The 27,225-nt window shown below is 41.2% G+C and overlaps 2 protein-coding genes across 3 annotated transcripts in view; both read right to left on the reverse strand.

The window, feature by feature from the left end:
* Positions 1–14,773, reverse strand: part of RASSF3 (Ras association domain family member 3) — a 53,372-nt gene extending 38,599 nt beyond the window's left edge. Inside the window, exons 1-2 of one of the 2 annotated variants that reach the window (XM_083699462.1) lie at positions 14,554–14,773; positions 5,237–5,346 (exon numbers count right to left, since the gene is read on the reverse strand). In XM_083699462.1, the coding sequence (XP_083555588.1) occupies positions 5,237–5,346; positions 14,554–14,758 (315 nt within the window). In that variant the 5' untranslated portion in view covers positions 14,759–14,773. Of the gene's footprint in view, positions 1–5,236; positions 5,347–8,054; positions 8,168–14,553 lie in introns of those variants that run through there. The other variant, XM_083699463.1, reaches the window with a different exon arrangement.
* Positions 14,774–19,334: 4,561 nt separating this feature from the next.
* The window catches only part of TBK1 (TANK binding kinase 1), a 29,948-nt gene continuing 22,057 nt past the window's right edge, over positions 19,335–27,225 (reverse strand). Inside the window, exons 16-21 of the mRNA XM_083699260.1 lie at positions 26,865–26,904; positions 26,105–26,206; positions 25,912–26,008; positions 24,353–24,459; positions 22,220–22,291; positions 19,335–21,298 (exon numbers count right to left, since the gene is read on the reverse strand). Of these exons, the coding sequence (XP_083555386.1) occupies positions 21,247–21,298; positions 22,220–22,291; positions 24,353–24,459; positions 25,912–26,008; positions 26,105–26,206; positions 26,865–26,904 (470 nt within the window). The 3' untranslated portion in view covers positions 19,335–21,246. The remainder of the gene's footprint in view (positions 21,299–22,219; positions 22,292–24,352; positions 24,460–25,911; positions 26,009–26,104; positions 26,207–26,864; positions 26,905–27,225) is intronic.

A 27,225-nucleotide genomic window follows, 5' to 3' on the forward strand; every position in this document is an offset into this window, starting at 1 on the left:
TGTTTTGGGGTATGTATGAGGATTATCCAGACCTACTTCAGCACTATCTGCGAGAGCTCACATATACAGAGTTTTTTCTCCAAGCAAGTCAGCCCTAATACCTTGGGCTCCAAAAATGTATTGTGAAAGAAAAAGGCATCTTCCATATTCCCACTCCCTTTCCTTGTATCTAGTGTGGAATGAATGATCAGCACCTGTTACAGTGGGTCAAAAAAAAACCATTGGCAAACTTTCCCTAACGGGTTCCCAACAGCTGCTAAGCTGACAAGCGCAGTATCCAAACAATGACCTCAGCACAGAGCAAAATGTTAATTTCCCACAAATCATGCTTTTCAGCAAGCAATATCTATCTATCATCTATCTATGTGTCTATCTATGTGTCTATCTATCTATCTATCATCTATCATCTATCTATCTATCTATCTATCTATCTATCTATCTATCTATCTATCATCTATCTATATCTATCTATCATCTATCTATCTATCTATCTATCTATCTATATCTATCTATCTATCTATCTATCTATCATCTATCTATCTATCTATCATCTATCAATCATCTATCTATATCTAGCTAGCTAGCTATCTATCATCTATCTATCTGTCTGTCTGTCTGTCTGTCTATCTATCTATCTATCTATCTATCTATCTATCTATCTATCTATATTTTAAGGTGCTCCAGCTCATTCTGTGGGTGAAAGTCATCTCCCCTATTTATAATACTTTAATGTGAACATTTCAAATGAGTCAAAATGGGGGTCCCTTGGCACACGTTCAGACTCCGTTCTTACTCTAAAATAGTTCATAAACACCAAAACCTTCTCAAGAAAACAGTTCTTTAGCATAGCTTCAACAAGTTAATCCTTGTTGATTATAAAGGCCCTCCAGACCGGTGGTTTTCTGCAGGCATATTCTCCAACATGTCCTTGACACAATAATAGTGCATCAGTTGTGGATTTATACTGGACTGGCCATACATACGTCATTCCATTCTGTTAGTTGTTCCATGATGTTTCCCCAACGTTACCTGCATTATTGTGGAACGAAACCTCACTGGAACATTTTTTGTGGTATGGAAGGATTTGGGTTTCAGCAAGAAACTAGGGGACATACACCAATTAGAGAAATGAAGCAATATTCCTACCCCATAACTTTTGCAGGCACAAACAGTACAGAAAACTGGATTGTGATACCATCATGAGCACAAATAATCAAGAATGCAAAACGAAAAGGCTCTCTGGAGGTGTCCAGAATGGTGTCATCTTGCCTTTCATTGACAGCTGTTTGCTAATGAAATGCCCAGATTGTGTCCATTCTAAGTGTCCTAGAAATCCATTTTGTACAATGACGCTTGAGGTCTATCCATGATGGATGATCAGGAAGACACACCATTGTTCTTATGCTATGGTAATACCATACTTATGCTATGGTAATACCATACTGTCATGCCATCATTGCAGACGGTGTACAGTCACCTGAGTCCATTCTACAGAGGCACAAAAATTGCACCTGCCATGTCAAAACTTCTAACTGACTCTTATAGGAAACCTGAACCTTTTTTCAGCAGGGGATGAGTGTGGGTGCCTTTGAAATGTATATTCATGTGAAAGGAGAACTTTAGAAGGGTGGGTTTTGCAAAGGAAAAAGCAGCTGAAGGAGAGAACTATGCAATAAGCTATTTTAAGATGCACCAGGAAAGCTTATAATAGCCAGATACATTGTCTATACATACATAGACCATGTACAGAATATTCATATTATACATCTAAGGCCAAAAAATATGGATATCTTCATGGAACATATCATTGGTATTCTTCAGTTTCAATTACTCAATGACAACTACATATTTTAGCTGCAGTTTCATGCTAAATGATACATAATAAGAATGCATGACAAAAGTGTAAGAAGCTTTTCTTTTAAAAAAAAATGCATTAGTAATTCCTTAGAGGCCAGTGTGGCACGTTTTAATAAGACATTATTATTTGGTAAGTTAATAAGAAAGGCCTTCCATTTGTATGGCACAATTCACCCTAATAATTTGACAGCATTCCAGCTCTACCCAAAGCCATGCCCATAAGTTTATTCCCAGCTGTTTTTTTTTTTTTTTATAATAATTTTTATTAAGGTTTTCCAAATTAGAACAAATCATAACAAATTAAATCCAATCTATTGCCAATAACTAGGACTTCCCCTCCCTACCCCCTCTTGTATTCCAAATCTTCCAAATAAGCAATTAAATTCAACAAATTCTTATCCCCAAATTACACTCTTCGTCAATAACCCAATTTATCCAAATTCTCATTCCCTAAGATCGATCTATACCCTTCCACGGGTTTCCCCCTTTCAAACATAATACAGATGAAAATAAAATAAATATAAATAATAATTTTACAGCCTTTGGATTCCAGTTTTCCCTCCCCTCTTTCCCCTTTGCGTTTCACTTATCCCTCCACTTCTAATATTTTCCTGGAGTTCCCACATTACACTATGTCCCTCCGGTTCTTTGCCAGTCTTTAATTACGGATGTCCAATCGTAGAAGGAGACTATCAAATAAGGGCCCATTTCTTCTATCCAGGTTTTTATATCCAGGAGTAAAAACTCCAATTTTATATCCATAAGCTTGTCAAACCTGAATATCCCAAATGTTCCCCCAGTTCTGTCCAGTTCTTGTTGTTTCCTTGTTCTTATCAATCATTCTCCTCCTTTTAATTTCTCTGTTCCCCACAGAAATGTTCTTTTTCCAAAAGTTTCTAGTGTCTCTGCAGAGGTTTGTTATTCATGAAGCAAAGCATTACATCATGTTCCTTTCATTTTCCAACAAATAGTTCCATTGTTTCCTGTAGTGTGTAGACCTCTGTAGACAAAATAGTGTTCCATTCCTGCAGTTTCCCAGGAGATTGAAAGTTCCATTCAACTGTTCACATTTCCTGTGAAAAACACATGCAATGTCCCGCGGCTCCTCTAGGTGGATTGCAGTAACAAAGTTCCCTTCCAGAATCACATCCACCAGACCAAGTAGCTTGTTGACCAATATTTAAAACAATTTGTATTCAATTTATAACAAATATAACCGGCAAAGTCCTCGTAACAAAGTCTCTATTTTAATCTTCCTTTTTGACAGCTCTTTGACAGCTGTCAAAACCTCCATCACTTTTCTCCAGGCAGTTTCACAAATCGCTCCAGGGATTCCGGGGGGGTTGCTTTTAAAACAATTCCACTTTTCTCCTCCAGCTCAATCTTATAATTTTCCCTCGCGAAGTTGCTGATTCGGCAAGATAAGGTTACACTCGATCTTAGTTGTCCAGTCCTTTGTTTTGGCTCTTCTACAATTTAGGGGTAGGCTGACTTCCTTTTTTCCACCTCCCCCGTTCGCTCCGAATTTTAAAAAATTTATCCCCCTTTTTTTTAGTCCATATTCCAATTACTCACGGGTTCTTCTTTAGAGCCGAATTTTCAATAGAAGAAGTCAGCGCTCTCCGCCGGATGGCATGCGGCTGCGCTCGGCAGGGATAGCAGAGGACTCAAAGCACCACGCTTCTCCCCGGCACCCGATCCGTAGCCTTTAAAAAGGCTCCTTCACGAGTCGGGAGGGCGCTAACGGTGCCAGCCGAGTCTCCATGTCCACGGCCTCAATCTGGCCGTGGTTTTTAAGGGTCCCCGCATCGCCGGTGCGGTAGGACCCAGCCCCTGCCAAGCCGGCTCCCTCCGGAGCTCGGAGGGAGCCCGCCATTCGGCGATGGCGCCGACCCGGAAGCCAGTTTATTCCCAGCTGTTAATGGCTCTATTTAGTGCATACAAGCCAGAGCAGGGACAGAAGAGAGAGACGGCTTTCACCCGCCACAGAACAAGGCCAAACGACATGAAATGTAGCATTTGTGCATTGTGCACAGCTCACACCCTTTAGCATTTTCATGTGGGGGAAACCCCACACGTATTATAAATAAAACCTTTGAATGATGGTAGTGGGAAATTTGGAATGTAAATACAAGCTGAATTTATAATGAATTTAGCCAGCATAGCTCTAGGACTGTGCCATGCTTGTCTGGCGACCAGTCATAGTTCATGCAATATTAGAAGTTCATCTGAACATTTTAGCATATTGATTTGCTTGGTTTTGCATAACAAGAAATATAAACAATACACACCCCAGCATAAAACTCAGGAGATTTTGGGGCACTTAATGCTGCTCTAGTGACTGAAGGGAAGCAACTATGGCTTTTGTGAGTAGCCTGGTTGGGAGTTCATTAGAAGATCTGCAATATTATATTTTTAATATATTAGAAAGTTGGCCCAGGTTGGATACAAAATGAAAAAACTGCACAAAGATGAATGGTTCTTGAGTTGAGTTGAGTTGAGTTGCAGTTGAGACAAGATCTGTTTAAAAGTTTTTAAAAAGGATAACATACCCGTTGATTTGGGGAAATACAACTAATCGTGGTTATATAGTGGTGAAATATTTTGAAATTGATATTTGAAAGTGTCTTGTGATTTTTGCAAAAAACAAAACCAAACAAAACACTGACGATTTGTCCTTTGTAAAGGTAAAGGGACCCCTGACCATTAGGTCCAGTCGTGGCCCACTCTGGGGCTGCGGCGCTCATCTCGCTTTATTGCCTGAGGGAGCCGGCGTATAGCTTCCGGGTCATGTGGCCAGCATGACTAAGCCGCTTCTGGCAAAGCAGAGCAATGCACAGAAACGCCATTTACCTTCCCGCCGGAGTGGTACCTATTTATCTAATTGCACTTTGACTTGCTTTCGAACTGCTAGGTTGGCAGGAGCTGGGACCGAGCAACGGGAGCTCACCCCGTCACGGGGATTCGAACCACCAACCTTCTGATCAGCAAGTCCTAGGCTCTGTGGTTTAACCCACAGCACCACCTGTGTCCCTTTGTCCTTTGTAGTTAGGTACAAGTAGCAGAGTTTGAAAAATCACAAATGCACCTCTACCCCTCTGCGCAAGAAAATCAAACATGACTGGTAAGTTTCTAGCTTTCCCTTTATCAGCTGGGTCAACTTTTCTCTGTTCTCTGGGAAACAGGTTGACTTCTATCTGTGTCATATTTATCTTAAATGTTTTATTTAAGGTATTAATGCCCAATTTGTTGACACATGATCATCTGTATTCACCTAAGAACACAAACTCTAAACCGTGGGTCCCTGTGACTCCCTTACAGAAGCACTGCTTGATTTGAAGGCAGGTGCCCTTTATGATATGAGAATAAAATTCATTACCTGCCCATCATCAGTGTTATGTACGGAGCCGCATTCCATCAGTTTTCCATTCTGTGTATAGTCCAGATATACCAAGTCTTGACAGTGAGAATGGCATGTGTATTTGCAATCTGAAACATAAAAGGCATGACACGATTTAGAAAACATATCAGTGCTGTTCATGTTGCTTTGAATTCATAGAATTGTCAAGATTCCTATCCTGAACAGCACCCTGTGTTCTGATTCTGAAGAGTGAGGGGCAGCCAATTATGTTGGACCAGCAACACTGGACACAGAACAGCCTTAACCAGTCTAGGCCCCAGCATCATAATTAAGCCAGTGCCAAATCCTATTAGATTGGGGACCCTTGATCCAGAAACCCTTGAATTGGGTCTGCATCCTTAGAGTCCGCATCCCTTGAAGAACCAGCTCTCTTCATGCTATGGACAGCCTCATGTTGTCTGGTCAGCATAGGTGATAAGTTTGGAGGGAGTAGTCTAAGACGAGGAGGAATTTTAGGCTCCAAGTCAGAGACCTGCCCCTTTAAGGCCTTCTGCTCCTCAAGGAAGAGGCATAGAACTGGTTCTGGAGGCATAAAAGTATTTAGTCCAGTCCTAGACTGTGTGGGAACACTTAGCTCACTTGGAGCTTTCTATGGTGCTGAAAGGACCAGTCTATCTTGCGCCCCATGGTCCTCTTGTTAAGGTCAGGATAGGACAATAATGCAACCTTATGATTACAGTTACTGTAGTTTGACAAAAAACTGGGGTCTTTCCAGAGGCTTGTGCCTGTAAATAAATTATTGTGGGGGGCCCAGACGCCATTCTTGCAGGCAATGTGTCAGTTACCAATAAAAGTTTCTTGTGATCTGAAGTTGCTGGGAGGGAATAGGAACAATAAAGGTAGCTAGAGGCAGCCTTGAAGGTTTCAAGGCATTTTGTAAGGAAAATACCGAGAGGTTTGAGGCATGGACATTTGGCTCAACGGAACTGGTTTTTTAAAAAATAGTATGGCAAGAAGAATATAGACTAGGCCACAACCAAACTGAAGCTCACAGTCATGTGGAAACTGAAAATCATGCTGAGGCTGCCCAACCTGAGGAAAAGAAAAGCCCTTTAGGACAGTGACTTTTTGAAATAGTAGAAATACACCAGCCTTTTCATGTGGTCTTCATTGCTGCCTCAGGCAGAGCAAGATCACAAACACTGTAATGATAGCTGGAGATTGTGAATAACCATTGTAAGGCATCCCATTTATTTTGTATTCATTTATTTTTATCATTTGAGCTGACATGTTTTGGGAAGTCAAATTAGAAAGCTGTGATTTGGTTAAACAATATACAATATGCAAAGACAGGGTAGCTGTCATTCTAATCACATTAGGAAACTAGTGTTGCTATGGCTGTTTTTATTCTCACCATCAGTCTCAACCTGAGTATCTTTGAAGTTGTTCACATAAGAAGCTAATAATTTCTTCCTATTAAAGAGCACTGTGCTTTTGGGGGGGGGGGGAAATGAGGTGCTGATAATCATATACTGATAAAAGGTCTGTGGCAGCCAGTACAAAATGGCTGCCATGGGTGGCAAAAATAGCAAAGCCAGTACTCCTTATGACTGCTGTCATAAAAAACACCTTAGAAACACAACTTTAAAAAAACACCCAACTTGTATAAATCCAATTTATGCTTTGTGTTCGAAGTTTCAGTAGTTGTTTTCCACTGTGTTTACTGGCAACAAAATTTTCTCTGTCAAACAAATTCACACCAGTGATGGAAATCTTAGATACAGGTGGGCCACAAAAATGGCTACGACAGGCTGGAGAAGTTCTACCATATGCCTCTGAATCAAATAAGGGCCAAACCATTAAATTCATTGTGTGGTATTGTTTGCTACTATTTATTTCCATTTTAAATAGAAAGTGGGGAGCAATCAGGGTTGAACTGGGAGCTACATTAAGAGTCTTTGCAGTCCCAATAACCCCCACCCCACCCTCTGCTGCTGCTTGCCTGGCAATTGCAGCTGGGCCCTGAGAGTGGGAACAATGCACAGTTAGTGATGCAGGTATTCTTCTACCCCCATTCCCATTTGTTAGGAGCTTGAGCAAGTCTACAGTGTTTTTGCAAGGATGAAGAAAGGCAGCAAAGTGTATTTGATGAAGCTATAAGAAGGCAGAGAGTGAACAAAATACACATTGCAGGACCTACTTTTGTATAGGCCTGTACTAGAACCACAGAGACCATAAAGCTGAGAAAAAGATAGCTGTGTGTGAAAGCCTTTAAAGAATTATTCTGCCCACTCCTAGAGTACTTATCAATCTAATACAAAAATTATTTGCGTTTGAAATCAAGCTTTGTCCAGTCTTAATTTCTCATTCTTCTTTTCCTGATAACATCTGAAAGATGCTGATCTGGAGGATAGCACAGGCTCATGCTGCTGTCACTTAAATTTTACCAAGTATTTATAAAGGCATTCTGATCAGATTGAAGTTTTCCCTCAGCCATTCAGCTGGTGCTGCACATAACAAATCAGTTTGCTGTTTATTTACAGTATTGGCTTGTTTCTAAAAACACATCTGAAAAATACATGAGAAATAGATACAAAACAATATTTTAAGCTTTCCATTTTCAAACGATGAAGGGCTGCATGACAAAACATTACTTTCGATTCTGCCCTAGGGCAAATTAAATTTGTCTTATTTATATATATAGAAATTAGAATCCAAGGAGAACTAGCATAACTTGCAGCTGAAAAACATACAAATTACTTGCGTTCATGGTAGTTCCTTATATTCTGCCTGGAGGAACAGTGTGATCCTGTTACGGTGTTAAGTTGCCACCTACCAGCTCTCTGCTTTTTCTTCACCTCAAGCTTGATTTTGCTGGATAGTTTGTATATGGCTGTTCCCATCACAGAGCATCTACAAGGCTGCGTAGGCAAGCAGATCAACAGATGCTCTACAAGCAGACGCAGATAATTGAGCTGTGCTGGATCTCATAAAACAACCAGGCTGCTGCTGCTCAAGAGAAGTTTCCATATTCTGCCAGACTTATTTTTCAGCCTTTGTAGCCCTACATGCCGAAACCTTGATTTGAATTAGCTGATTTGACTTTCAAATAAACATTTGTAAATGGAGGCTAAAGTCTGAACAGAACCAAAACAGGGACAAGCACATTGGATTTGGTTTAGGCAGTGCCCCTTTCTTATATCTCTCTTGAATAACATTTCATCTGATGAAGAAGAAGAAGAAGAAGAAGAAGAAGAGGAAGAGTTTGGATTTGATATCCCGCCTTTCACTCCCTTTAAGGAGTCTCAAAGTGGCTAACATTCTCCTTTCCCTTCCTCCCCCACAACAAACACTCTGTGAGGTGAGTGGGGCTGAGAGACTTCAGAGAAGTGTGACTGGCCCAAGGTCACCCAGCAGCTGCATGTGGAGGAGCGGAGACGCGAACCCGGTTCCCCAGATTACGAGACTACCGCTCTTAACCACTACACCACACTGGCTCTCTTCACTCCTCCCCCACCCAAAAAAAATATTTGAGGGGGCTGGGGGGGCACCAAGCCATGTTATATCTGCTGCTCAGCTAGACAACTCTGTGCCCCAACAATCATGGAAGGCTTTGCCACCTTCATGAAACGTGACTGGTGCTGTAATTTCTGGCTAGGCTTGTCACTGGTTGGAGCAGACAAAAAGGGGTGCCTAGATTCAGTCACATATTTTACAGTGGAGAGGTGACAGCATCAATCATATTTGGCAATGCAGGCAGTTTGGTAGTGTGAGTGTGGTGCCAATGACCCACACACACTGACCCTTTGTGAGTGGCCCTCAAACCATCATCTTGCATGCTCAGGATCCAGTCTAGAAGTATGATCAAGGCACCTGTATTTGAAATGTGCAGTCTGAACCTCTGCACATTTACTCAGAAGCAATTCCCATTGATGTCAGTAAGATTTACTTACACACACATGCATGCATTGGTTGCAGCCTTACAATGCAACCCTATACATGCTTAGTCAGAAGGCCCACTGTGTCAATGGGGCAAATTTTCAGGCAAGTGAAGATAGCACTGCAGCCTTGAATGGAACTTTTCTCTCAAGAAAACTCAGAGGAGATGACGACATTGAGAATCACAAAATAATCTATTATGCCAGCTTTCATTTTCTACAGTACAGTGGTACCTCAGGTTACATACGCTTCAGTTACATATGCTTCAGGTTACACACTCCACTAAAACAGAAATAGTGCTTCAGGTTAAGAACTTTGCTTCAGGATAAGAATAGAAATTGGGCTCTGGTGGCGCGGCAGCAGCAGGAGACCCCATTAGCTAAAGTGGTGCTTCAGGTTAAGAACAGTTTCAGGTTAAGTATGGACCTCCGGAACGAATTAAGTACTTAACCCGAGGTACCACTGTATAGGAATGCCTTCAGGTTAAGATGCATACATTTTTTTCTGGTTAGAAAAAGTAAAGTGAGATTATAAAATTCCATTGGGAAAAACGTATTTGCATATGAATGTATACAGTTTTCTATTTGGGGGGGATTTTTAAATATCTATTTAGAATACAGAATGTCTCTTTAGGATATGGATTCTAGAATATCTCATCTTTTTAATGATTTGAAATTTACCTGTGATAAACTGGCAGGACAACAGGGAGGAGGAAGAGCATCCCAGTGTGCAGTGTAGCCGGGACTGGGACACACAGGGACACAAGCTGGGAATGGGGAAGGAGAGGTTGGTGTAGGCAGTGGCATAGCGTGGGGGGGTGCGGGGGGGCCACACCGGGCGCAACATCTGGGGGTTAGGGTTAGGGGGCGCAAATCCACGGGTCAGGGGGCGCAAATTACTTGCCTTGCCCCAGGTGCTGACAACCCACGCTACGCCACTGGGTGTAGGAAGTACTCACGGGCGATGGAGGATGACAAGGAGATGGGGGTCTAGTGGACAGGAACCAGAGCAGCAGGACCCACCACCAGAGGGGTCTCCACAAACATGGCATGCTCTGAGGCGTAGGGAGCAGTGGAACAGAAGCTTTAGGAGGCTAGGGCAGGCAAGGGTCCACAACCCAGCTCCCTAGCTGGCCACTAGCTCTGGGAGGAGGTGTGTGATTCCTCAGCTGAACACTCAGGGCAGGTGAGGGACACCTGCCTCATCAAGACCAGATGCTGCAATCTGCATGCGAAGTACCAAAAGGAAGCAGAGATGAGATGCTGTGTCTGCTTAACTGCCCATGTTGATGGACCTCAGCTTGGATGCTCCCGGACCATTATGGACTGTGCTTTGGGCTTTGGATTGACCCTGGACTGGGGACCTGACAAACTGACTTGCCGCCAGGTAGGCCAGGGCTTGACGACATTACCCAATAATACTATCTGATACTGTTTTTGCCTACATAATCTCTACCACCCCTGTTTTTTACATTTCTTACTCCATGCTGTGCTCCTTTATAAGCTGCAGCGTATAAATTCAATAAATGACTAATGATGATGATGGTAACAACAGCAACAATAACATGCTGTGTTACCAGTAGGATATTCCAGTAGGAATGGGGAAAACGTTTCAAATTTGCTATGTGGAGTTTTATCCCAGTACTGTTGTGTCACTGACTTATTCCATAGCTGCAGACACCTCCCTTTTCTACGTCTTTAGGGGAGCAAAACACAGAAAATGTCCAATAAAGAAAACTAATGAATCTTGCAAGTATGTAATTTCTTGACAGGGAGAAGGGGATAAGATTGGAAAACAGGCATCAGTAAACTGCTGTTTACCCCACTCTAAGAGTGAGCTGGTGAAATAGAGCCTTATATCACTTTCATTTTCTATCACAAATTCAATAATGTTTATACATCTTGCATGAAGTCGAAAGCATTGAACAGGCCATTTTGTCAAATGGGAGTTGTCAAATTAAGGAAGAATTCTCACTGCTCCATATTTCCCTGTATGTGCTTGAATCAGAGTTGTGGTGAAGTTATGGTCAAATAGGTTTTGAAAGCTTGGCACATTTTGGATTGTCTCAGATATCACTGCTGTGGGTTTTAGTATATTTACTTCAGTGATTATTCACTGACCCCTAGTGCTGAGTGTACAGCATCACAACAACAAAACAGCATTCCTTGCTTAATTCTGTTTATTAAAATGGGTCTGAAGCACATCTTAGACTGGCAATCGGATTTAACAGGTTTGCTAAAATAATTTCTTTCCCATGTGACTCTTAGGAGATATAAAACCCCAATGGTCTCTGTGAAACTTGCAGCATTCCTATAAACAAAATAAGTTGCAAGGGCAAACACAGACACACAATAGTGATTAAAAGGTCCAGGTTCAGAACTGTCAGCCAGCCCCAAACCTGAGTCCTCTGACACTATATCTCTAGATAGCAAAACAGGGAAAGGGCTCAGAGCTGGGAAAGAAAAAGAGGGTGCACTTTCCCCCCTCGCCTCAATATCTCCCTGCCCTCCTGAACAGCACTTCAAGGCTTGCAGCTATCTGGAACAAGAATATCCAGATATATTCTGGATAGCTTGGCAGGGGGTTGGACTTGATGGCCCTTGTGGTCTCTTCCAACTCTATGATTCTATGATTCTATGATCCATTGGATGGGGTAGACACTGTAACATTGCAGGTCCCACTTGCGTTGACTGTGTTCAGAGCAACAAACAGAAAAGCTAGATAGAAAAATACTGCATCGGCGCAGTCTTGGAAAAATGTTCATGTCTGCTTAGGGAGAGAATCACACACCGAAGGTAGCCTCGCACTTTGACACTTCAGATTTTCTCTCTGAAAGGTGGCAATTAACACATTTCTAGTTGGGTTTCTTAGTGGAAAAGAGCTCTGGGACTGCGCCACAGTGGCGTGCTTTTCAGAAGCACTGTCAGAAATGGATGTTGTCTCATTGGCCACTGTGAGAACAGGACGCTGGACTGGGTGTGCCATGGTCCTGAGCCATGAGGCTCCACCTCCATCGTCCTGCCCGGATACTGAGGTCCAGCTCTGAGGGCCTCCCCTCGCTGTGAGGTGTGAAGTTACAGGGAATCGGTCAGAGAGCCTTCTCGATAATGACGCCTGCCCTGTGGAACGCCCTCCCAGCAGATGTTGAAGAGATAACTATTTGACTTTTAGAAGACACCTGAAGCCAGCCCTGTTCAGGGAATTTTTTAATGTTTTACTGCGATTTTAATATTTTGTTGGGAGCCACCAAGAGTGGTTGGGGCAGCCCAGTCATCATCATCATCATCATCATCATCATCATCATAAACTTAGGGTGTGGCATAATACTTCATACATGCAGTGCCATTTCATAGCGGGAGAAATTGCTTGACACTGTGGGCAGGAGGGGAGAAGATGTGAATCCAGTAAATTCTTAAACTCTGGTGACAAACAACTTGGTTTTTCCATTCCATCAGAATCAGGAGAGGCTGAGCAAGTGTTGGATCACTGTCTGGAAGAAGTGATGGGCTGGACAGGGGCCAAGACACTGAGGCTGAATCCTGATAAAATGGAGGTGCTGTGAATGGGTTGTGCTGTGAATGGGTTGTTCCCATGTCCAGGAATTAAGTGGACCTGTTCTGGGAGAGGTTGCTGAAGGAATAGGTTTGTAGTTTGGGAGTAGTCCTGGATTCTAACTTGTCACTGGAGTCTCAAGCGGCTTCTGTGGCTAGGAATATTTTGCCGTTCCTGGACTAGGATAGCCTGGCCTCAGTTGTCTGTGCTCTGGTGACCCCCTGCCTGGATTGCTGCAATGTGATCTCCCTGGGGCTGCCCTTTAAGATGGTCCAGAGGCTGGAGCTAGCACACAATGTAGCTGCTAGACAAATAAGTGGATCAGCCTGATAGAAGCATGTATCACTGGTCCTGAAAGCAGTGGCTGCCAGGGAGCTACCACAAAGTGTTATTACTAGCATGCAAAGCCTTAAATGGCTTGAGACCCTAAAAGAGTGCCTTCCCCAATATCAACCATCTCAGGGTCTACGACTGCCATGGGAGGCCCTTTGGTGCTACTGCTGGTGGTGTCCCTTCGTTAGCATTGACCCAAGACAGGGCCTTCTTGGTGGCTGCTACCCATTTTTGGAATCATGCCCCCCTCGGTGAAGGGCATCTGTACTTTCCGTTATGAACTGTCAGAAAGAATTAGAAAACATTCTTGTTTACCCAGGCATTTGATGACTGAGCCTTTCTGCTCCTGCAACCTTGAAATTACTAGCTGTGAAAGTACGTTGTCGTTTGTGAATGTTTTGAATACATCGCTGTGTTATTTTTAATTGTTCTTGCTTTAATGCTGATGTGTTTCCCACTCTGGGCTCCTTTGGGAGGAAAGGCTTGATATACGTTTAATACATAAATAAATGGGTTTTCTAAAATTATTAACAATGTGTAAAACATGGTGAGGAAAGCATTTCTCTCCTTCTCTCATGATAGCACCTGGGGTCACCTGGCGGTAGGTTCAGGACAGGCTATGTTGACCAAATGCATAATGAATGATATTGACTCACAAAAGATGTGGTGGTAGCCATAAACTTAGATGGATCAAGTAAAGGATTAGGCAAACTCGGGAATGGCCATTGCTTGTAGAAGCAACGTATCCCTGGTTCCAAGATGCTGGAAGATATCTTCCTTCCTTCCTTCCTTCCTTCCTTCCTTCCTTCCTTCCTTCCTTCGATATTAGCTTCCAGAAGAATCTTGCTGGCTGCCATGTGAAGCTGAATGCTAGAGCAGATGGCCTTAATCCACCAAAGCAATATTCTAAGAATATATCTCAAAATAATGCATATGATCAGAATTCAGACAGGAGCACGATGAGCCCATGTACCCACTGCTGCTTGGGACAAGTGTTCCCTAAAGAACAGCTTTCAAGTCTCCATTCAAACTCAATGAGGAGCTCTTCGCTTTCTCTCTCTCTACCATATGTGAAGCAGCAACTTCAGACATCTTGTAAATAAGTATATCTTTTTGCTCAGGCTTTCCCTAATACGTAAGATCAGTCCATTTTTCTCTGTATAAATTTACTGAACCCGTTTTTTTAATATGCTTTCATGCTATAGCTTTACTGCTGTATTTTTGTTTTAATGAAATTGTTACGGTGTTCATGTTGTACACTGCTTAGATTTTAAAAAAAAATTAAGCTGTTTATTATCTATCTATCAATGGAAACGTGCTGGTTCGAAGAGTAAAAATCTTAGTAGGCCTGCTCAGACCGTTAGATGTGCTTCAAGCAACTTGACACAGACTAATTTCTTTCTGCTGCAACACTCATCACAAAACTGCAGGAGAAAAGGTTTTAGTTTTGTTAAGAATACATAACTTCTCAATTTAAGTTCAATGCAGAGAAGAGGAAAAGATAAACTTACCAGAAGATGTGCAAAGAAGCTTGATTTTTCTCCTCCTTGGGCTACCCAGTGATTTGGGGAACCAATAAAAAAACTGTGCTATCCTTCTAATTGTTTTGTTGAAGTCGTTTCTTATTGCCATAGCTAAAGCCAGCCGACTGCTCTTGAGGTAACTGCACAGAAGTGCAGGAAGGAAGGAAAAAGCCTCAAATACCCACAACCCCATAAGATCGCCGTGAATAGAACCTCAGCCAGCATGTCTCAAGGCCACCTGTTGGTCCTAAATCCTCTCATCTACATTTAGTAAACTAGAGATCTCTATCTTTATATACAGTCACATTACTATAACCAAACTGTATGGTAGTACAGTGAGAGGAATTCATCAGTATCTTTACAAAAATGCTGTTTAAAAAACCATTTCCTGTAGTATTTTTCTCAGGTTATATATGATCCCAACATTAAACAGGTGTTTTCCTTACAGAAATTCGATAATCAAATCAATAGAGCATTCCTCCCACAATCTTATGAAGAGGGTGATGAATTATAAAGATACCTTGATATTGTTACTATTTAGAATGAGGTGCTCTGTTACTAACATGTTTATTTGAAAATAAATCCTTTTCTGATTCTAAACTGTACCGCTGATATCTATGCTAAAGTTCCCAATATGCAGTCTTAGGCTCAGTCTCTAACATATCACTTTTGCTGACACTGAAATCCAACAAATGAATAAAATATATAGTGGCTTACTTTTGGCACCTCAAAATGAAAGTCTATAAATAAATGACATGCTTTTATATATAGATAAGAATGATGAATCTGTGCAACGGTGATGCTTATATTTTCATTGTGCTTTTAGATAATTACACTATTCTCATTAAACAAAACAGTGTCCAGTTGAAAAGGATGCCCATATTTTTTACATTTGCTGCTGTTTAGAGTTTATTGCCTCCAGCTATCTCGTTTAAGTTGACATTTTCTTGGCTAAATCCAGACACAACAGCACACAAAACGTTATAGGAACAAAGATGTTGCATCAAAATTGTAAAATGACTTAAAAACATTTGTGTAATACAGTGCATAGTACTGATGTTTCAGGAGATATTTATGTTTCACTCCTCCATACTAAAACATGTAAGTTATTTAAACCCCCACTTTCAGATATTTTTAACTTACTGCCTTTTTCCAGTCTGAATCTTGATAGATTGTATTTCCTGCGTCAATGTGCCCTAGAAGATAAAGCAAACATTTCCACAGATATTCTTTTGTCTGTGTCTGTTTGAATATAAGAGACAGATATCCAACAGAAATACTGTTTTCTAGTTTTCACTATATTGCATGGAAGCCAGAAGGAATGTCGGAGCAAAGTATTTTAATGCAACTGGGAAGCCAAGGACCACTGAAAACATAATAAAAGTTAGGGTGTTTTGTATCTCAACAGCTAGATTGTTTATTAAACTTATTAGAATCCCATCATGATTTAAGATGCTGAGTATGTCCCATATCATTAGGCGCGAGGGATCATGCTCTTCTGAAGTTTACTATACAGCGGAAAGGAGCAGCCAAGCATATTAGGACTCAATTTCTTGACTTTAAGAAAGCCGACTTCATAAAACTTAGAGAAGTGCTGGGTGAGATCCCATGGACAGTAATACTAAAAGGAAAGGGAGTTCATGGTGGCTGGGAGTTTGTTAAGAGGGAGATAGTAAAAGCACAACTTCAGGCAATACCAATGAGACAGAAACATGGAAGGTGCCTAAAGAAGCCAGGGTGGCTATCTAAAGAACTTTTAACTGAGTTAAAATTAAAAAAAGATGTGTACAAAAAAATGGAAAAGGGGGGAAACCACCAAAGAGGATTTCAAACAAATAGCCAGCACGTGTAGACACAAAGTCAGAAAAGCTAAAGCACAGAATGAACTCAGGCCTGCTAGAGAGGTTAAAAGCAACAAAAAAGGCTTTTATGGGTATGTTCGTAGCAAAAGGAAGAACAAAGAAACAGTGGGGTCACTCAGAGGAGAAGATGGTGAAATGCAAACAGGGGAAACAGAAAGGGCTGAACTCCTCAATGCCTTCTTTGCCTCAGTTTTCTCCGATAAAGAAAACAATGCCCGACCTGAAGAATTTGGAGCAAATGATTCAGCAGAGGAAACACAGCCCAGAATAACTAAGGAGATAGTACAAGAATACTTGGCTAGTTTAGATGTATTCAAGTCTCCAGGGCCAGATGAACTGCATCCAAGAGTATTTCAATGGCATCTTGTAGAGGACATTTTCATGGTTGTATCGGTGTATGATTTGTGGTGGAAATAGCCATATTTTGCAGTGGCCACCTCCAGTTACCTGTTTTTTTAAAAAAAATGGTTGCATGATGTAATCACATATTTATGAGCATTTCACAAGCATGTTGTTGACTGAAGAAAATTACTGTTGGGCTCAAAGGAGTGTGTCCTCTGATCATGGAGATATATATCATGTAAAAGGTAAAGGTAAAGGGACTCCTGACCATTAGGTCCAGTCGCGGACGACTCTGGGGTTGCGGCGCTCATCTTGCTTTATTGGTCGAGGGAGCCGGCGTACAACTTCTGGGTCATGTAGCCAGCATGACTAAGCCGCTTCTGGCGAACCAGAACAGCGCACGGAAACGCCGTTTACCTTCACGCCAGAGCGGTACCTATTTATCTACTTGCACTTTGACGTGCTTTCAAACTGCTAGGTGGGCAGGAGCAGGGACCGAGCAGCGGGAGCTCAGGCGTCGCAGAAATTTGAACCGCTGACCTTCTGATCAGCAAGCCCTAGGCTCTGTGGTTTAGACCACAGCGCCACTTGCATCCCTATATATCATGTAGGGTATCCCAAATATTATTTTGCAATTCAGAGACATACTTTACTTCAGAGTTCAGAACATATTAACTTTTCTTCTTTTTTCAGTGTTTCAAACTTTCAACCAAATAAGGAACTGGGAACTAGCAACCAACTTCAGCGGCCTGCTCATACCCTGTTGTTTTTTTAATTATTTCTTTCAACCCATTATCTTTCACACACTCTTAACAATGTTCTATAACACTGTGAGTATCCAGTCTTGAAGTCCAATGATGTACATTGCTTACGTACAAAGATCAGTTACAGATAGGTAGCTGTGTTGGTCTGCCATAGTCAAAACAAAAAAAATTCCTTCCAGTAGCACCTTAAAGACCAACTAAGTTAGTTCTTGGTATGAGCTTTCGTGTGCATGCACACTTCTTCAGATACCAAGATCAGCAATTCATCATATCAAGGACAATGAATTAGAAGTGTGAAAAGAGATTTATTTCTCATGCTGCTGCCTAACTTGTGGTACATTGATTTGAAGAGAATTTTCGCAAGACCCACAGCCGCTGCCGATAGAGTTACTATACAGACTAAGAATGGTAGAGTTCCCTCTACAAATTAATATGAAAACACAATGCAAAATATTGAACACTACAAAAAAGCAAGCTGGTATATGTCATATTGTTTACAACTTATCTTAATAATTTACATGGAGGAAGGGGGAACAGGACCTTTTTTCTCTTGAGTGCTGCGTACCCTGTAATGTAATCTGTTGGGGGCTGTAAGCAGGGGCAGAGACAAAAGCAATGGAGATTAATCCAGAATAGACTGTACTGCTTCATTTTTCACCATGGCTAACACGGATTAGAATTCTCAGTCCTATAAAGCCCCTCTGGGTTATTTGGGGGTTCCTCTCAAATACATATATAATTTTTTTTATTTTAGTATAGGAGACTAATATAGGTAATTTGAAAAGCAAGTAAAAGTAATTCCTTTCTTATTTTAGTGTGCCGTATGCGGGGGTGCAATTATGCCAGCACCGTCCGTTAAGAGTTTGGGTGTAATCTTCGATACCTCCCTCTCTATGGAGGCGCAGATTACAGCTATAACAAAGGCAGCATTTTTTCATCTCCGCTAAGCTAAGTAGTTGGCCCCTTATCTCTCTCGCCCTGACCTAGCCACTGTGATCCATGCGACGGTCACCTCCAGATTGGATTATTGTAACTCGCTCTACGTGGGGCTGCCCTTGAGACTGACCCAGAAACTCCAGTGGGTGCAGAATGCCGCGGCGAGACTCCTTATGGGGTCTTCGCTGCGAGATCACATTTATCCGGTGCTATACCAGCTGCACTGGCTCCCGGTGGAGTACAGGATCAGGTTTAAGGTGCTGGTTTTAACCTTTAAAGCCCTATACGGCCCAGGACCCTCGTACCTACGGGACTGCCTCTCCTGGTATGTCCCACAGAGAAACCTACGGTCTGCAAATAATAACATCCTCAAGGTCCCAGGCCTCAGAGAGGTTAGGCTGGCCTCAACTAGAGCCAGGGCCTTCTCGGCTGCGGCTCCAATCTGGTGGAACGCTCTGTCACAAGAGACTAGGGCCCTGCGGGACCTGACATCTTTCCGCAGGGCCTGCAAGACAGAGTTATTCCACCAGGCCTTTGGTCAGGGCGCAGCCTGACTCCCTCCTCTGGCAACCTGCACAGAATTTTGCTTAATCAGTTGCCATCAATTTGATTTGAATTAATTTTTATAATGAAATATTTTTAGAATGTGTGATTATTTGACTGTTTGATTATTTGATTGTTGTTAGCCACCCTGAGCCCGGCTTCGGCTGGGGAGGGCGGGATATAAATAAAATTTATTATTATTATTATTATTATTATTATTATTATTATTATTATTATTATTATTAACATATATGATAGAAAGCTATCAATTTGTTCTTGGGCAGCTGAGGGAACCCCCCCCCCAAAAAAAAAGCCCAGAAGAAAAGCTTTAAAAAGTATTTTAATCAAATAAAACACTGCCCCTCCCCGTTATTCTGAAACTTCATAGAAAGACAGCAAAATCCTTAAAAATAAAATAAAATGAAACTAATAGAAAGGAAGGAACTCTGAAGGGATGGGAGAATGTGGCAAAAGTGCCTTCAGCAACATAAAAGGCTGTCATCCATGATTTACACTATTCGTTTAAAACTGGTTTCAGTATATTGAAGAAAAATTGACCCTTTTCCATTTCCTCCCTTCAAAAATTATGTTATAGAGTAAACAGGATTATGCAAAATGATGATTCTGTAAAACAGAAAACGATAGCATAAAGTAAACACGTTACAGAAATATAATCTCAACATTTCAGAATAGACATTTACATACAATAAGGCAGCAAAATTTCACATAGATTTACTACCTATGATTTCCGTAGTCCTTCCAACTAGGTTATTGGAAACTTGGTAATGAAAATAAGAGCTGCGACAGTGAAATAATATTTCTTTATCCATTTGAGACTATGTAGAGACGGATGATTTTTATTTGCATTTTGGCATGTCAGAATGGAGGAGACAGAAGGTAGAGTTGATTAGAAATTTGATTAAAAGAAACGAAGGCCTCAATGCACAGAAATCTAGAATAGTCTCAGATCAATTGGGTCTCTCCTAGAACTTATCCAGAATACTGAACAACAGCCTTACTTACTTTCTAGACACGTTGGAAAATAAGTTCCACTAAAGTCAGTAAGACTGAATTAGATTGTTTTTGTATGTGTGCATGTATGTTGAATTAAAAATATTTAAAACACAGTGTAAGGAAGCTAGCAGAAGCTCACTTCTCTACTACCTCCTCCCCATGATAGCTTATCAAATGCTGAACTAAATTTTGGGCCTCTGTGCTGAATGAGGTTGATGAGCTGTAAGGAAGATTCCCCAAAACTGGGCCAAGGCACTTTCAGTGAGTGAGGAAAGTGCCAACTCTTCAGGGATCCCCTTTTCCAAGGCAACTGCGTAAACAACTGTGCCAATGTTTTACCTCAGTGTCAAACGCTTCACAATAGCTTTAATAAAAAAAGGAAAGAGTTCTCCTACTTTAGTAGAACTGACAAAGATTAGAAACCAATATATGGTCCACACCAGGCTCAATGTTTAGCATGTAAGAAAGTAAATGCTACTTTTGAAATTGTATGGTGTTTGGGGTTTTTTTTTTAAATGCCAGTAAGAATTAAAAACAAGGTTCACTGATTTTGAGACACACTCTATGCTAGCGAACATGCTACAGCTTTTCCGTCACCTGTTGATTTAGCAAATAGAAGATTCAATTTGTATGTGCTTTTAAATTCCAAACTGGCAGATTATACATACTCAAACTGAACATGATTACAAACTCAAAAATATTTCCTTCACCATTAGTTAAGAGAGATACTTTTTCAAGAGGTAATCATACTTTTCCCTGTCTCTTTTTTTGTACTTTGTAAGAGACATCTGCTCACAATGAAAGACAGCAGGAAACAATTTCAGAGGTTCATAAACGAGGTACTGTGCATTCAGGTGACTTAAGGGGAAGCCCAATTTCCTTGACAAAAATGAAGTAGGGTTTTTCCAAGACCAGTTTCTCTAGCAACATTCACAAGTAAACAGGCAAGGACAGCATTTGAAGCAAATGCATTGCGTCGATGTGCTCACCACAATATGCAGCCTTCATTATTTCACACGGGGGAAAGTTCTGATGTTACTCCAAATGTTAAGACCACTTGTAACATTACCAAAAGAAATATACTTTCTATTATATACATTATGTACATATTTACATGCTTTTATTAAATACTGAGGGGGAATGCCAAGTTCAGAAAACTCTTTCAATGGATATACGCTCTTTCTGTGCAAATTCAGATTGTGTTGTGGTAAATTGTCCAGCTAAATACAATCCACATTCCTTGGGCCACCATCCATCGTCAAAGCACCAAACCTAAACAAAAAAACACAATCATAGCATTTAATGCTGTCTCTGGTACACAGAATTGAGTGATTGTGCTGCAGTGCAGTGGAATGAACTCATTCTGTTGATTTCTATGGGATCAGAGTTCAACTGACTTAGCTGGATCAAGCCCACTGGCTTGAATCGAACAAGTCTTTAAGATGCACCACAAAGAGTGCATCTGGAAGTACAAAATGAGTTTTTTTTAAAAAAAGGTAAAGGACCCCTGGATGGTTAAGTCCAGTCAAAGGCGACTATGGGGTTGCGGCGCTCATCTTGCTTTCAGGCCGAGGGTTTGTCCACAGACAGCTTTCCAGGTCATGTGGCCAGCATGACTAAACAGCTTCTGGTGCAATGGAACACTGTGACGGAAACCAGAGTGCACAGAAACACCGTTTACCTTCCTGCCACAGCAGTACCTATTTATCTACTTGCGCTGGTGTGCTTTCGAACTGCTAGGTTGGCAGGAGCTGGGACCAAGCAACAGGAGCTTACCCTGTTGTGGGGATTTGAACTGGCAAGCCCAAGAGGCTTAGTGGTTTAGACCACAGCACCACCCACGTTGCCTTTCACCACAAGGAGTGCATTTGTGTGAGTGCAGTGGAAGGGTCCACTGTGCCGGTCATTCCTAACTCTCCTTCCTGGTGGGATGCCAATTACATGGGAAACACTCAAGCGACCAGCGTCTCTGCACAGAATTCACACATGCGCCTCTGCAGGGTGGGAAAGCACCCTGCAGAAGTGGCTCCTTTGCTTCTGGTTGCACACAAGACGCCACTTCAAAGCATGGACCTCCTGCAAGCCGTGGGCCAACCCTCTTCAGGTGCACAAGAAATTCTCAAAAGAGATGCCAGCTACGTGTTCACCGTATATGCTTGCTGCCAAACTAAGTTCCTTAAAACGTCCCCTTACCTTTCCAAAAGGTGATTATTCTCGGCTAATTCTTTAACGACACCTTCCATTTCTTCTTTCAGTTTCTTCATGCTGAAAGTTTAAAAGAAAGAAAGAAAAGAAATGCACCATAACATGCTTAATTCTCAGTTAAAAATCTTTATAAAACTACTGGCTATTTCTTTAATGTAAGGAAACTGGAAGTGAAACAGATTTTTCAAAAAGACACCCAAACTGTGTATAATGACTATTTAAAGAGGAACTTTCAGCTCGGCTCACTGAATACTAGGCTCTTCCAGGGTTCTAAATCACATGAGGAGCCTACATGCAGGGAGGATAAAAATCAATGATTTTTAAAGTGGTTTAAAAAATAAATAATTCAATTTTTTAAAATTTAAATTGGATTTTTAAAATAAAATGCTTTTGGAGGGAAAATCTTTGTAAAGATAGTTTTCTATTTAAGTTACATTATAGTCCAAAGGCTATTCATCAGGAAATAAGGATTTGTTTTAAGTTTTTAATGTGTGTTAAAACTCAGTCTAAATTTTTTTTTAATTGTTTAACCACATCAGTTAACAAACATGGATATATATGCTATAATGTTATTGTTATTAAGGAAATGATTATTTTCCTCCTTCCAATAAAGTACAGCAGAAAAGTTGTCCAAATATAAACAGTTAACTTATTAAACCTCACAATATTTCCATAATTATCTGTCTATATGTATTTCTAATTGTATAACCAAATCAGTAATTTTTGATATAACTGAAAAAACTACTCTGGAAATTTATTATTACAAAAATAAAACCTTCATCTGGTTGTAAATATTAATATCATACCAGCAAGAATGGGTCTTTCTGTTAAAAAAATGATTTAAATCAAATCCACCCTGCCAACTGTATTTCATGCAGCCGATGCTGCAGATGTAACTGGTGTGAATAACACGCCTGTCTGAGAAGACTGTGGGAACGGAAGACAGCCTTATCTCTTTTCCTTTGTATGTACTTTGTAATGTACTTTCATTTTTGTCGTTCTCTCGGAACTGGAGAGAACAGATACCATTATGCTGCAGTCTGTATATAGCATGTAAATAAATAGTAGATCTACGATGTCTCACTCTTCTTACTGTGTTATGCCAGAAGATTAGTGTGCATATATCAAGCTGATATATGTTGCTGGAGCGCCCTGGAGAAGGAGGGAGATGCCTTTTCCAGTGCTGCACACATCAGAGGACGCTTGGAATTCCATGGGCTTGCAGGCGGCCCCGGGGCGTTTTCCAACACTGCTTACATGAGTAGGAAAGGCTCCCCATGGCAGATGTTTGCAGAAGAGGGAGAGGAAGGAATTATTGTCCTTACTCTCCTTTATGCGATTCTTACTCCATGAAGGATTTTTGTAAAAACACCAAACAGGGCTAGTGATGGCAGCACCATAAGAACAGCTGATACAAGAATAAGAAACACAAATGTTGCGTGGCAATGCTGTTTCTAGAACCATGCCATCTTGGTCCTCCAGATGTTGCTTGTCCACTAGTACCTTCAGCCTCAGCCAGCATGTGCATGTTGAATGGTTTCTTTAAATGTGAAGGTTCATTATTGTTGCACAATAATGTTCCAATAACGAGACCCAGTTTTACAGCTGTGAAACAGTATAGCAGGTGCTGCTAAGTTATGTTAATTAAGCTGTGTCAGCAACTGGGTATAATATATAAAGAGCAGCACCTAGCTCTCTCAGTACCCCGGGGGATGGGTTGGTGGTTGGGTCATGCTTGTTGATATATTTAATGTAAAAGGAGTTTTTGTTTTTGTTATTAAAACCTTGTTAAAGTTATTTTTGAGTTCCTTGTAATGCGTGGTCTCCCCAGCAAGCTTTCCGCAGCGCAGCTAAACTGCAAAGAGCCAACAGTGATGGGAGTTGCACTACAACATCTGGAAGGGCACAGATTAGCCACCCCTGGGTTAAACAAACAACTAATAAAGCTTGATGTCAACTTCCAGATGTGACTATGCCCAGAGTGGCTGGGGCAATCCAGTCATATGGGTGGGGTTCAAATAATAAAAAAATAACAATCTTAACAAAAGCTTGGCATTTTAAAGTAGTTCTGTGAAAAGCAGGTTGAAAAGCATTGCATTCATCCAGGTGAGAAATTCTTACCCAAGTGTCATTTCTACCAAAGTGTTTGAACTTGGATAAACTGGGTTAATTGTATGTTTGATCCCACCGGAAGCCGCAAACATCTTATGGGGCAAATTTTCTTGTAACTGTAATAAAATACACAAAGCCCATCTTAATAAGAAAAAAACAGGAGACATATTTCTAATAAATACTCACTGGATTCAAGGGATGACATTTGGTACCCAAGAGTTGAAAAGAGCATGAACTCTTGCTCCCAAGAGACTTAAGAAGACCAACAGCGCCTCCCCCTTCACCCCACCTTGACTAGCAGTGCTACCCTGACAGCACTGCAGGACCCTCATTAGTCAATTCCTGAAGTCTGTAGTTGCATAACTCTATTTAGTAAGTTTTCCAGATGTACAGTAAGTCTAATGTTAACAAAACAGAATTTATGGAACTGTGAAGACTGCACTAAAAATGAGTTCTATTAGCTGTTTATCTAAACTGGGAAGGTATTTAGGCACAAAAATAACATATCATAAGGATTACCTATACAATGTTAATTTTCCTCTTGTTCTCAAAGCTTTTTTAAAGATCTAAAGAATTGGGAAGTTTTGGGCATTCTGGTTATCAAAGAGAGTGAATTGTTCTGGATTCTGCGGCAAATAAATCCTGTCTAGCTTTTCAATGCTCCACTGGTGGACTTAATAAAAGGGGGGGGAGGGACAATGTTTTTTTGGAAAGAGATCTTATATGTTAGGGATGGGAGGCCTGTGGCCCTAGAGCAGCCTTTCTCAACCTGTGGGTCCCCACATGTTGTTGAATTACAACTCCCATCACCCCTAGCTAGCAAGGTCAGAGTTCAGGGACGATGGGAGTTGTAATCCAACAACATCTGGGGACCCACAGGTTGAGAACCGCTGCCCTAGAGCCTAATTTCAATGAACTCCAAGCAATCTTCCCCCTGTCCACAGATGATCAAAGCTGGCAGCAGAAATTGCTTGGTACATCTGGAATGGAGTCAATCTTTTCTAAATTGAAATGTTTATGATAATTGTTCTCTTCCTTAATACATTTCTCACAGTAAGACAACCACTGAGCTCTAGTAATTTTATATTGCAATCCTATGCACACTTACCCGGGAGCAAGCTCCACTCTACTCCATAGGGCTAATTCTGAATAAGCGTGCATAGGATTACAGTGTTAATGGAGCAATGTTGGGAGACTTTGTGTATGCAATAAAATTTAAGGGGAAAATCTGTGCAGGTTATTATGAATTTCTGCAAAGCACTTATTCCTCTTTTGACTATCCCTCTTTAAAATACTGATACAGTCTTATCTTGGAAGTCAAACGGAATCCATTCCCGAAGTCCATTCAACTTTCATAATGTTTGGAAACCAAAGCGCGGCTTCTGATTGGCTGCAGGAAGCTCCTGCAGCCAATCAGAAGCCACGGAAGCCCCGTCGGACATTTGGCTTCCAAAAATAGTTTCCAAACAGGAAGTAACTTCCGGGTTTGCGGCATTCGGGAGCCAAAACGTTTGAGAACTAAACTGTTTGAAAACCAAGGTATGACTGTAATTAAGGAGAACACTTACGTCATTTACATAGTCCTGATATTTCGACACCTCTTCCTCAATATCGAAGCAGAGTTTTCTGAGATTCATTAGCTGCTTTCTTAAAAGAAGCATCTTCCTGAAAAGGAAAACCAGTTTTAAAATCATGTTTTTGTGTCACTATGACTTGCTCTTGTAGAGAGAGTCCAATGATACGCAAAATGAAGAATCTTGCCTCATCCAGTCCTCTGCCTTGTCAAAGAAAACTTCGTACTTGGTGACGCATTCTTCCTTGAACAAGGTCATGGCTTTTGTAGCATGTAGAAAAAGCTTCTGCCTGCAGCACAGAAATAAGAACCATACTGTCATATTGCTCCCAAATATTCCATTCCTCACAATCCTGGACCTTAAAAACAGTATCTCTGCACTCCAAAGAGGGAGAACATTGTAGAAAGAGTACACCGTAGAGCACACAATTCAAAATGTTGGTGCTGACCTTTAAAGCCCTAAATGGCCTTGGTCCAGTGTACCTGAAGGAGTGTCTCCACCCCATTGTTCTGCCCAGACACTGAGGTCCGGCTCCAAGGGCCTTCTGGTGGTTCCCTCACTGCGAGAAGTGAGGTTACAGGGAACCAGGCAGAGGGCCTTCTTGGTAGTGGCACCTGCCCTGTGGAACGCCTCCCATCAGATGTCAAGGAAATTAACAACTATCTGACTTTTAGAAGACATTTGAAGGCAGCCCTATTTAGGGAAATTTTCAATGTTTGATGTTTTTAATATTCTGTTGGGAGCCACCCAGAGTGGCTGAGGAAACCCAGCCAAATGGGCGGAGTATAAATAAATAAATAAATAAATAAATAAATAATAATAATTATAGTAGAGGAATCCCACATATAGAAAATCACACACTGTTTTTTTATTTTGTCATTTTGTGTCCACTGGTGGGATGCTGGACCTCACCCAAAATATTTATAGAATTTTAAAAAGAGACTTACTTGTCGAATTTGTGGATTTGTTCCTCGTTATATGGAAGTCCTAAAGAAAATAAATGAATAAAATGAAATCGGATAGCAAAAGTAATGCTCAGGGGGTTGTGAAGCTTTTTGGGTTCTAGGGCACACGGGCAAACTGGAGAAGCTGTCTGTGTGTGGACACAAGGACCCCAATGAATCCTACTGCCTACAGAAGAATGATTATTTCAAGCCAAACGTCAGTGGGGGGGGAGGGAAGGAGACCCAGTGAGAAACAGGGAGGACCTGCATGGGAACAAATGAGCTTCTGGGCAGCACAGTGGCAGATCAGAATTGCTTTCTCTACTCACCGTTTGAAACACAAATTGATTTTATAATCGATGAC

The sequence above is a fragment of the Podarcis gaigeae genome, assembly GCF_964106915.1.
Source record: "Podarcis gaigeae genome assembly, chromosome: 10".
Classification (NCBI taxonomy): Eukaryota; Metazoa; Chordata; class Lepidosauria; order Squamata; family Lacertidae; genus Podarcis; species Podarcis gaigeae.